General features: G+C 40.3%; 1 protein-coding gene across 6 annotated transcripts in view; it reads right to left on the reverse strand.

The window, feature by feature from the left end:
- LOC109914885 (progesterone receptor) overlaps positions 1-13,208 on the reverse strand; it is a 103,097-nt gene that overhangs the window by 29,044 nt on the left and 60,845 nt on the right. For all 6 annotated transcript variants that reach the window (XM_048604029.1, XM_020514495.2, XM_048604031.1 and 3 more), the window contains one exon: positions 5,026-5,142. In XM_048604029.1, the coding sequence (XP_048459986.1) occupies positions 5,026-5,142 (117 nt within the window). The remainder of the gene's footprint in view (positions 1-5,025; positions 5,143-13,208) is intronic.

Here is a 13,208-nt window from a genome sequence, read left to right on the forward strand (position 1 = left end):
TTGCTGGAAAAGCTCAGCAGGTCTGGCAGCATCTGTGAAAGAAAAAACAGAGTTAATGTTTTGGGACCTTAGTTCTGAGGAAGGGTCACTGACCCAAAATGTTAACTCTGTTTATTCCTTCACAGATGCTGCCAGACCTGCTGAGCTTCTCCAGCAACTTTGTTTTTGGTCCTGATTTACAGAAACCACAGTTCTTTCGGTTTTTATTTAGAACCCAAAGGGATTCTACAGATACATTAAGGATAAAACAGTAACTAGGGAGAGAAAAGGGCCCCTTAAAGACCAGCAAGGCCGCTTACGTGTGGAACTGCAGCAGAAGGCAGGGGCGGGGGGAGAAATACTGAACAAGTATTTTGTATTAGTGTTTACTGTAGAGAAGAATATGGAAGATACAGAACTTGGAGGAATAAGTAGCGACATCCTGAAAAATGTCCATATTATAGACGTGGTGGTGCTGGATGTCTTAAAATGCAAGAAGGTGGATTAACCTCTGGGACCTTATCAGGTGTACCCCAGAACTCTGTGGGAAGCTAGGGAAGTAATTACTGAGCCCTTTGTTGAGATATATGTATCAATAGCCACAGGTGAGGTTCTGGAAGACTGGAGGTTGGCTAATGTGGTACCACTATTTAAGAAACGTGGTAAGGAAAAACCAGGGAACTACAGACCGGTCAGCCTGACATCAATGGTGGAGGGGATCCCGAGGGACAGGATTTACATTTATTTGGAAAGATAAGGACTGATTAGGGAAGTCACCAGGGTTTTGTGCATGGAAAGTGGTGTCTCACTAACTTGATTGAGTTTTTTGAAGAAGTAACGAAGAGGACTGATGAAGGCAGAGTGGTGGACGTACTCTATATGGACTTCTGTAAGGTGTTTGACAAGGTTCCTCATGGTAGATTAGGTAGCAAGGTTGGATCACATGGAATACAGGGAGAACTAGCCATTTGGATACAGAACTGGCTCAAAGGCAGAAGACAGAAGGTGTTGGCAAAGAACTGCTATTCAGATTGGAGTCCTGTGGCACACTGCTGGTCACAAGGATTGATGCTGGATACACTGCTTTTCAGTCATTTTTCTAAATGATCTGGATATGAACACTGGAGGTATGGTTAGTAAGTGGGCAGGTGACACCAAATTTGGAGGTGTAGTGGACAGCCAAGGTTACCTCAGAGTTCAACAGGATCTTGATCAGATGGTTCAATGGGCCGAGGAGTGGCAGATGGAGTTAGATTTAGATAAATGTGATTCTGCATTTTGAGAAGGCAAATCAGGGCAGAACTAACACACTCAACAGTAATGTCCTGGGGAGTGTTGCTGAGCAAAGAGTGCAGGTTCATAGGTCCTTGAAAGTAGAATTGCAGGTAGACAGGATAGAGAAAGCGGCGCTTAGTGTGCTTGCCTTTATTGGTGTGTGAATTGGATATAGAAGTTGGGAGGTCATGTTGTGGCTATACATGGGTTAGGCCACTATTGGAACACTGCATCCAATTCTGGTCTCCCTGCTATAGGATGTTGTGAAACCTGAAAAGGGTTCAGAAAAAATTTACAAGGACGTTGCCAGGGTTTGAGTTAGAGAGACGCTGAATAGGCTGTGGCTATTTTCCCTGGAGCGTCGAAGGCTGAGGAGTGGCCTTATAGAAGTTTATTCCATCATGAGGGGCATGGATAGGGTGAACAGCCAAGGTCTTTTCTGTGAGGTGGAGGAGTCCAGAACTACAGGGCATAGGTTTAAGGTGAGAAGAGAATGATTTAAAAGGGACCTAAGGGGCAACTTTTTCCACACAGAGGGTGGTGCATGTATGGAACAAGCTGCCACAGGACATTGTGGAGGCTGATACAATTACAACATTTAAAAGTTTAAAAGGCATCTAGATGAGTATACGAATAGGAAGGATTTAGAGGGATATGGGCCAAATGCTGGCAAATGGGACTAGATTAATTTGGGATATCTGGTCGGCATGGTGAATTGGATCAAAGGGTCTGTTTCAATGTTGTACAGCTCTGTGACTACATGACGTGGGGTTGCTTTCAATGCTGGTTAATCATTCCTCTTAACAATCAATCTTTTCAGATTTGGAGAGTGGTTTGACAGCAGGTTAACATTTTCTTGTGAACCCTGCCCATTTATCTGGGCTGTGAACCTGTACCGATACATGTTGACTTGCCCATGTCCATGGCACCACAGCATGGTGGGACACGAACCTGGGGCTTTCTGACTCAGAGGCATGAACACTACCAACTATGCCACCTGGGCGCCATAATTGAGCACTACTTTAATGAAGAGAAAGATTCAATCACAACGTCAATAGTATGGTTGTAGCATCATGCGAGAAATTGATGGAATGAAGAGAATGAATTGTAGAAGAAACGTCAAGATGATGAGATATCTGCAAATATGTGAGTTTTAATATATCAAAGTTGTGAATACTGTACACTTCCTGCACATAAAAGTTGTTCCATGAATCAAAGGTTTTACTAATATTCTTATGCCAAAACAAATAATAGAAACTTTCTTTATTAATGTTCTTAATGTGCTGCAATTAAAGCACATTAACCAATTAGAGCAACAGATGGCACTATTGTTCCTTTTTGATGTTCTACCTTCAAACCCCAGAATTCATGCCTGACATGCTATAAATTGACTAGATACTTTCAGTCTCAATAACTGAAAAATAAATTTATATCTAATGATCCTTAATTCGTGACACAGGAAAAAGGTTCTTTCAAACCATGACCTATTCTCTTTTTGGCAACTTCCTGTTCAATGATATGTCTGTTTCCTTTCACCCTGTTTTTAGATGTCATTCCCTCATCATCTTCTACACTCCCCTTATGGCTGCTGGCAAAATACCTTTATTTCTGCCTTGTTCCATGCTGCTTCATTCTTTAAATTGAATCCTGGCTCTGTCAGGAGCGAAGTAATTGACTGACATACTAATGGAGTCTTAGGCAGTACTTGAACATTGAGGATGACTTGCTTCCACACCAATTTGATGGATTCAGATGGCTGCTAAGGCTGATCTGCATACTCTACCATATGAGAGGCAGGTGGTGTTTGGTGGGCTGGGTTAAATGCATTGCTTAGAGGTTTGCATGCCCCATATGACACCTCAAATTCACTTTTGTACATTCTTAATTATGTTTTTCTAAGTATTCAGTGTCTTCCAAGTGAGTTTTAATCATTTAAGTTAGTCAGTCACAGCCAGTAACTTCTATGAGTCGATGGTTATGTTTGACCTTTTCAGGGCATCTCAGACGACATCCCCAAAGCATTTCACTGTCCTCCTGGGAGTCTCCTGTGATGACTGTGTCCTGCATAAGATGCTTTCATAGTCTGGTGTCAGGCATCACCAGCAAGTCTGGTTTCAAGTGATTAGTACTTGGATTCTGAGAAACTTGGCTTGCTCAGTAGCTGCTGTTGGATTGCCTTTCTCGCTTCTGGATCATGTAACGGTTCTACCAGAAGTGTGTCTCCAGTACCCAATAATGATTGCCCAAGTGCCAAAAGTTTCATATGGTCCTATGAAACAGGACCTGAGTCTTGGGTTTGAGACTGTACACTTAATTCTTTTTCCCTCAATCATTAATACCTCCAGGATCTGATAAACTTCAACTCCACTTTCCTGACTTTTCCCCAGAACCCTTGATTCCCTCTCCGATTAAAAATTTGTCTATCTCAGCCTTGAACATACTTATCAACCCAGCCTCAACAGCCCTCCAAAGTAAAACGTTCCACAGATTCATTATTATCCTTTGACAGAAGAAATTCCTGTTCATCTCTGTCTTACAAGGGTAACACCTTACTCTGAGAATATGCCTTCTGGTCCTAGACTCTCCCACAAGGAGAAATAACATTTTTGCATCTATCCCATCAAGTCCCTTAAGAATCCTGTGTGTTTCAATAACATTGCCTCTCATTCTTCTAAATTCCAATTAGTACAAGTCCAGCCTATTCAACCTTTCCTCATAAGATAGTTTCTCCATACCTGTATCAAGCTGGTGAACCTTCTCTGGACTGCCTCCAGTGTCAGCATATCTTTCCTCAGATAAGGGGTCCAACACTGTTCAGAATTTCAGCTGTGATCTGACTAGTGCCTTGTATGGTTTTATGAAAACTCCCTACATTTATACTCACTTCCCTTTGAAATGAAGGCCACCGTTCCATTTGCCTTCCCTATCACCTGTTGAATGTAGATGTTAGCTTTCTGTTAATTCCTAAATTCCTCTGTTGTTTAGCTTTCTGCATTTAAATAATATTCAGCTCCTTTATTCTTCCTACAAAAATGTGCTACATCACATTTTCCTACATTAAATTCCCACTGCCCTGCTTTTGCCCACTCACTTTACCTGTCTACATCCCTTTGTGACTGTGTAATACTCATTACTTACCGTCCCAACTATTTTTGGGTCATCCACAAACTTGGCAATAGTACAATCACTTTCCTCATCCAAGTGGTTAATATAAATTGCAAATAATTGTGGCCCCAGCACAGAATCCTGTGCCACTCAACCAGTTACAGGTTCTTGAGATGTCTGGGTTCCTGAGCTATGGTGACAGCGCAGCCCTCAGAAGTGCCACTGTTGCCACACTCCATGAAAATTGACATTCCAGAACCTGAACATTATTTGACGATATGGAAATTGACTGTGTTTAATTACTTTACCATCTATAACAATGCACAGTTCAAAAGGCAGCTTCGAACTGGAATCTTCAAGCACCTTCCTTACTGAATTTGATCAATACATAAATTTCCAAAGGATGACGACATTGCCATTTTAATTTTGAGCGAGTATAAACTGCAGTGCATGAAATAGCACCCATGTCTGTCTTAAGCTCAAAACATATTGCATTGCAATTGCATCTTCACACATCTTACAGACTGAATAATAGAGATTTTAGGATAATTCATGCCAGATTGGTACAAATAATCTTTTAACCATTTAACAATAATAATTTACTGTAGTATAAATATTCTAAGTTAATGTTAATTTCCTCCTGCTGCATGAAGTAATCAAATTTACCGTCGAGATTCATTCCAGCCTGGAGGCACTTTCTAAAACGGCAAGCTGGGCAGTTCTTTCGACGAATCTTATCAATGATGCAGTCATTCCTTCCAGCACAGAGGTAGTTATGCTGTCCTATAAAGGAAAATATAAAATGTTTGAATACATCATTAATGTAATTGATGTAAAAATCCAATTGGGTGAAAGAGAAAAACTGCTAACAAATGTTAATGACAATATACAACAACGTGTGGAAGGGTCATTCAACCTGACAAGTTAACTCCAATTTCTCGCCACAGTGCTACCAGACCTGCTGAGAGTTTCCAGCAATTTCTGTTTTTGTTTCTGATTTACAGCATCGGCAGTTCTTTCAATTTTATGCAACAACCTGTAATGGAAATTACAGCTCTGGCTATAAGTAGGGCGTGATTGAGAGCAAAACAATCCAAGCTTACAGAATCATTAGAAACAAGAGGGCAATTTGAATAGGAAGGGAAATGAGAAGGTTGATAAATGAAAAATACTGTCGTGGAGAGAAAGGGTTTTCAACAATGGTGATCAGGCAGTGAAAACACAATGGGCAGGAGAAATTAGTAGCAAAAGACCACAGAAGGTGTGTTTAAATACCTCCTTTGATTTGGGGGTGGTGGAGGATACAGAAGTAAGTCGCAAACACAATTTAGTCACAAAGGAATTTTTAAGTTTCACAGGATAGCAGGTAGAATAATTCAAGTGATACAAGCAATGAATCTCCAGGATGCATTTAGGATTAACTTTCCAGAGCTAAGATGATGTTTAGAAATGACAACAGAAAAGGCAATAATGGATTTAGCAATGAGTAACAAATAAGAGTTAGCTTGTTAAGAATCTGATATGACTATGAAGTGATTGAATTTGATATTAGGTTTGGGAGGCAAATGAGAATTTAAAAAAAAAACACATTTTAAATTTAATTAAAGCAAACTTAAAAGGGTGATTAATGAACGGATTATAGTAAATAAAACTGATCCATTACAGACAATGATAGAAGATGTGCTACTAAACCAGTACATACCCCAAACGTCAAGCGATTTGCTTGTGTATGCAAATCACTATGGTGAATAAATGATGCACATAATTGTATGAAGTTAAAAGAAGCAGCTACTCAAATGGAAGGAAACAGACTAGTTATGAACATCACTAAAAGAATACCAAGAGAGTAATAACAAATGCAAAAGGGGAATAAGAACAAAGAACAAAAGAAAATTACAGCACAGGAACAGGCCCTTCGGCCCTCCAAGCCTGCACCCATCCAGATCCTCTATCTAAACCTGTCATCTATTTTCCAAGGATCTGTATCCCTCTGCTCCCTGCCCATTCATGTATCTGTCTAGATACATCTTAAATGACGTTATCGTGCCCGCCTCTACCACCTCCGCTGGCAACGTGTTCCAGGCACCCACCACCCTCTGCGTAAAGAACTTTCCACGCATATCTCCCTTAAACTTTTCCCCTCTCACCTTGAAATCGTGACCCATAGTCATCGAGTCCCCCACTCGGGGTGGGGGTAGGGGGCTGGGGGGAGGGGGAGTGAGAAGCTTCTCGCTATCCACCCTATCTATACCTCTCATGATTTTGTGGACCTCAAATCAGGTCCCCCCTCAACCTCCGTCTTTCTAATGTAAATAATCCTAATCTACTCAACCTCTCTTCTCACGAGGTTTCAGTGCATAATATAGAAGTGGCATATTTGCTAAGTGAGTATATTGTAACTGTTCCTACATTGGCAAAAGAAGAAAATACTGCCAATACAAGGGAACATATAAATAAATTCTGTGGAAGAATTTGGTGGATTTAATAAACCTCAGAGCTGCAGAAGCAAAAATAATAGGAATTGAAACAGACAAGCATCCAGTACTCAAATGCTTTTCTACTTCAGGGTGCAAAAAAGTGAGGAAATTACAGATACAATAATCATAATTTTGCATGTTTCTTTCCTGATAGCTGAAAAATTGTTCCATCTGGAAAAACCTGTTCATTTTTAAAAATCAGCTTGCCTTCTAATAGCTTATGAATTTGAGAGTCAATTTACCGCCCTTTTGCTTCTAGGTTACAAGAGGTTAGAATTTCCCTTTGGAAAGCTGCACCTGAATCCAGTTCAGATTTATGAAGTGCAGGTGTTACTACCTGTGGATTAATGGGTTTCAATTTACAGAATTCTGAATACAATTTGAGAGCAAAAAGAGAAAGTTCAACAAACAGCTTAAAGATCTATTCAATTAAAAAGCCTGTTTTAGGGTCTATTCACTCACAATACAATTTTAGAAAGGTTCATGGGGAAATCAGCAATCCAAAACACAGAACATAAATATAAATTGAAATAATTTTATTTATTAATTTGAAGAGGTTCTCACAAAAATCTACTAAAAAAAAATTTGCATGACTTGCTGTTAAATTTTTCTTAACTGATATTTAGGATAGTTTTCTTTCTGAAGAGAGAGTGAGATCACTAACATCTTATTAACCAAACAAAACTGTTCCATCAATCAAATTTCGTTTGCCTGACACCATATATTAAAAGCATCAACACACCTTCAGAAAATAATTGATTTTAGCGTGGCCAAAAAGAGTCATACCAATTGAGGGAACATCTCATAACAGTCCTGCACAAACACTGATAGAGCTAATGCAAAGCACACTTTGGCTTCAAAAGTTTAATATTTCAAGATCTGTTTCATTATTAGCTTGGCAGAAACTTTCCCCCCAAATATAGTGATAATAGAACAGCAGACTGGATAACAGGAATCACAAAATAGCTATAACACAGGAGGTGAACCAGATCTCTGCAACAGCAACTTAACTAGCTCCACTCCCTACCGGTTCCTGCAGCCCTACAAACGTGCTGTCTTTGGATAATTAGCTGATTCCCTTTTGAAAACCATGAATGAATCTGTCTTCATCACACACTCGGGTAGCACATTCCAAATGACACTTTTTTTTAAAAATGTGAACAAAAATAACCAACAATTTTTCATCTTTCACTACTTTAAACTGATAATTTGTTATAACTGATGTCAATTAGAGAGGTTTCAACAAATTTTACCATTAACAGCATAAATCCCCCATCTGCTTCCTCAGAGCTGGTGCAAATAACCAATCAAGAGGTCTGGCTGAACATCTGGTTTACTAAGTTGTCCCAATGCAGCCATGTTCTAAAAGTTGATTTTCCAGCTTTGATGTAGCATATTAATTAATTTGATTTTGATTTTTTTTTCCTTTATTCGTTCATGGAATGTGGGCGTCGCTGGCTAGGCAGTATTTATTCCCCACCCTAATTGCACAGAGGGCAATTAAGAGTCATTGCTGTGGGTCTGGAGTCACATGTAGGCCAGACCAGGTAAGGATGGCAGTTTCCTTTTCTAAAGGACATTAGTGAACCAGATGGGCTTTTCCCGACTATCGGCAATGGATTGATGATCATCATTAGACTCTCAATTGCAGATATTTACTGAATTCAAATTTCACCATCTGCTGTGGTGGGATTCAAACCCGGGTTTCCAGAACATTATTTGGGTCTCTGGATTAAACAGTCCAGTGATAATGCCACTAGGCCATCACCCCCATAATATTATTTATTGTCACGTGTACCAAACTACAGTGAAAAGCTTTGTTTATGAGCGGTACAGGCAGATCACAGCAAGCAAAGGATGTACAGATCAAAAAGACTTAGAGGCATACGGATTACATGACAGGTTACATTATTTGAGGCTAGAGTCCATTCAGCAGTCTGATAAGGGCCAGAAAGAAGCTGTTCCTGAACCTGCTCGTGCATACGCCCAGGCTTCTGTGTCTGCTGCCTGACGGAACAGGTTGTAGGAGGTCATTATTAGGGTGTAATGGATCTTTGATGATGTTGGCTACCTTTCCACAGCAGTGGGCCGTGGAAGTCGAGTCCATGGATGGAAGGTTAGCTTCTGTGATGGCCTGGGTGACGCACACCACCTTCTGTAGTTTCTTATGGTCCTGGGCAGAGCATAGAGTCTCTACAGAATGGAAACAGGCCATTTGGCCCAACAAGTCCACACTGCCCCTTCGAAGAGCATCCCACCCAGACCCATTCCCCATGTCCTACCCACCTAACCTAAACATTCCTGAACACTATGGGCAATTTAGCATGGCCAATCCACCTACCCTGCACATCTTTGGACTGTGGGAGGAAACCAGCGCACCCAGAGGAAACCTACGCAGACACGGGGAGAATGTGCAAACTCAAAACAGACAGTCGCCCAAGGTTGGAATTGAACCTGCGTACCTGGCACTGTGAGGCAGCAGTGCTAGCCACTGAGCCACTGTGCCACCCCAGCAGTTGCCATACCAGACCATTATGCACCTGGACAATATACTTTCAATGATGCATCTGTAGAAGTTGGTGAGGGACCTTATGGACATGCCAAATTTCCCGAGCCACCTGAGGATGAGGCATTGTTGTGCCTTCTTGACTGTCGCATCTATGTGTCTCCCAATAAGACATTACTGTCTACATGGAAACAGTTAGAAGCTGAAACAAGCTTGCTCACTAATAAAAGAAACGCTACACTCTGACAAGTAGGCATTTTACTACACCGAATGAATGAATTTCCACAATGCCTGTTATATTATTGCTGGCCTGCAGCAACAGAGCAATTTCAATACCAAGGAAGTGGAGAGTCAACACTGCATCTAACATCTGCTCAGTCACACAGCAACTGGGTTCTCAATAAGGAATATTGCATCCTTCACTGCTGTAATTAAGAGGTATCCAGTATTCCCAAATGGACATAAACAAAATGTAGGACAAAGGAGGAGGTCCTTCAGCCCAGTTGCAAAATAGCTATGCAGTTTAATTCCACTTCCCAGCTCCCAGTCTATAACACTAAGTTATGGCATCTAGTGCACGTGTTTGTCTTAAAGTGTGTTGATTTTCACAACTCTCTGCCCCAAAAAAAAACTTAGCTATTCTCTAGATTATCTGCTAATTACTTTAACTCAGGCCTCTGATCATTGACCTTCTTGCCAAGGGAAGTGTATCCTTCCTATCCACTCTATCTAGGCCCCTCAAATATAAAAATAGCCCTGAAAAAACAAATATCGACCAGAATTAGTAAATTATGAATCTATAATCTGCCAGTTGTAAAATACCATTTGAAGTCCATAATCCTAGACAAGATTAACTGTCAACTGGAAAACACGAATTAAAAATTGGCTGCCAGTACAGACTTGCTAAAGGTATTTGTAGTTCAAGTTATTTGATGAAGTAATGGAGAGACTTGATTTGGACACTACATTTGATAAAAGGACATCTTGACATGTAACATTAACTCTCGTCAACTTTTTAACTATCAAAGACATGCCTTACCTGTTGAGTATTTCCAGCATTCAGAGATTTTTGCTCTTGTACTGAGCTTAATATTGTACATGAGAACCTTCAAAAGGAGTTTATTAAAGTGCTACATGACGGACTTATTTCAAATGGATTAAAGAGCACAGACATGAAATTGAGGAGAGAAGAAGTTTCAAATAGTGGTGAATGAACATTTGTCAGACTGGAGGGAGATTTATAGTCATGTCCAGAAAGGTATGTATATGACCCACTGCTCTTTTTATATGACCTTAACTTGGGTATGGATGAACTCATATGTACTGAACAATGAAAGGATGTAGCAAATTTCAGAAGCACAGGAACAAACTAATGAAAATTGATGCAAAGAAGTGTAGATGGATGCATTCTTGAAGACAGAATGAGGAAAGACAATACAAACTAAATGTTGCAATTTTAATCACTGCATACCATCTGGAGATTCTCATACAAACATCTTTGAGAATGACTGGGCAAGATGCAATTGCTGAAAAAAAAAATCAATCATTCAGGATGCTGGATTCTCTAAATAGGTATGCAAAAATTTACAAATCACTGGATAAACTTCAGCTGGAGCATTGTATCCAGTTCTGGGCATCACATCTTAGGAAGGATATTAAGGCCCTGGGGAGGATGCAGAGGAGACTGAACAGAATTACACCAGGAATGAGGAAGCTTGGTTATATGGAGGGGCAAAAGAAGCTGGTGTTGTTTTCTTCAGATCAAGGTCTGTTAAGGGGAGATATTATTTACTGGTCAAAATTCTAATTAGTGGTAAATAACGAGAAACTGTTAAATAAATTAGTAAGGTACACAATGTTTTTGAAACTTAATTATAGTTAGCAAGAATGTTAGTTTCCATGTCTGCATAATAGGCCATTAACCCAGGGACAATACAATCTTGTAATGAAACCAAAAACAGAGATAAAAGGGGCCCAAGCATCGTCTGTATTATCATTGTGATTAGACTGGAGCATAGAAGAGATTGGGAAGATAAGCATGGCCACTAATGAGTGATTAAAATCAGGTTTATCCACAGACCAGAATTATACCATCATAGAGATCTAAGAGGATTATGGGGCAGGCAAAGATTAGTGACAGGGAAGGTGCAAGACCATCGAGGAAGTTGAAAGCAAGTATGAGAATTTAAAAGTCAAGGGGTTGCTTGACTAGGAGCAAGGTCAGTGAGCACAACTTTGCTAGATGAATGGAACTTTGTGCTTGTTAGGACAGCAGAGCCTGGATAATCTCAAGCTTATGGAAGGTAGAGCATGGAAGATCAGTCAGGCGTGTTTTAAACTGGTCTAGTTGAGAGGTAACAGAGGCATGGATAGAAGTTTCAACAGAAGAATGAAGAGAAGCAGAATTGGGTAATGTTACCAAAGGTGGAAATAGGTGACATTAGTCTGGCTCAGCCTCAGACATTGCCTAAAAAAGGGATGGAGTTAGCGGGAGGAGAATGGAGTTTGTACCAGGACGAAAGGAAATGTCTTTGGTCTTCCCAATTTTTGATTGGTGGAAATGTCTGTTCATCCAGTACTTGGATGGCTGACATACAGAACGACAGCTTAGACATGTCAGAGGGTGAGTGCAATGGTGAGTGGTTCGTATGTTGATAGCATACATGCAGAAACCAATGTGGTATTAGATGCTGTTGCCAAAGGGGAGTATACAGAAGAGAAACAAAAAAAGAGGGATTACAGTAAATTCTTTAGATCGCCACAGGTGACAACTCTGTGGTAGAGACAGAAGCCAATGAAGGTAATTCTTTGGCTATAAAAGAGGTAAGAATGGAACCAGACATGTGCAAACCAACAAATCTGGACATTAGAAAAGCAATGTGTTAAACCCTAACATATGTTATAGAAAGACAGAGACGAAAAGGGATGAAAATGGATAATAGGATTATTTCAGACACAGATGTCATTTGTGATATTGAGAGTACCACGGTAGGCCAATTCAAATGTGGAGTTCCCAGGAAAGATGAGCACAGATTTGGGAAAGGACACAAACAGAGGGGCTTTGGAGGGAAAAGTGAGGTTTGAAGACAGGATGATAGTTTGTAAGACATAGGATCAAGTGTTGATGTTATTCTGGGAAGGGCTGATCATAGCAGATGTGAAAGAGAAACAGTCCTTGAAGAGAGAACTGCTAGTAACATCCTTTAACACAGAGAATGAAGAGGAGATGTTGAGTAGTCAGCAGTCGGATAGCAACAGGGTCAAAGAAGCAAGAGTTCTCATAAGCTAAAGGATTGTAACTGTTTCCTTGAGTGATATTAAGTTAATTTCAAATTCACATCACTGAATTTCACCATGCTACCAGCTTTGCCAACAGTAATGTTTGTAGAGAATAAATAATGGGTCAAGTTACAGGGCAAATTTCACTGCTGTTCTTCGAATAGGGTCATAGGAGCACTCATGTATATCTGACAGAAAAAGCGCAAACTCTACCAGCTAAAACGGCAACGGCAGTTATTGAATGCATCTGCAAGTTTGCCAAGTCAGACAGTATCAAGACTAGAAGTGGATCACCATTCCTTTATCAGAACTGGGTCAAAATTCCATAACTACTTCTGTAACTGCACTATGAAGATACCTTCATGACATGGTCCATATTTGTCCATAAAAATCACTCACCATCACCTACTCAAAGGTGATTAGGGATGCTAGATTTGCTATCAATGCGCAAATCACATTAATGATTTTTTAAAGATAACAAGGTGTAGAGCTGGATGAACACAGCAGGCCAAGCAGCATCAGAGGAGCAGGAAAGCTGACGTTTCGGGCCTAGACCCTTCTTCAGAAAAAGGCCCTTCAAGCTTGCA

This window comes from Rhincodon typus, chromosome 12 (genome assembly GCF_021869965.1).
Source record: "Rhincodon typus isolate 14 chromosome 12, sRhiTyp1.1, whole genome shotgun sequence".
In the NCBI taxonomy this organism is placed as follows: Eukaryota; Metazoa; Chordata; class Chondrichthyes; order Orectolobiformes; family Rhincodontidae; genus Rhincodon; species Rhincodon typus.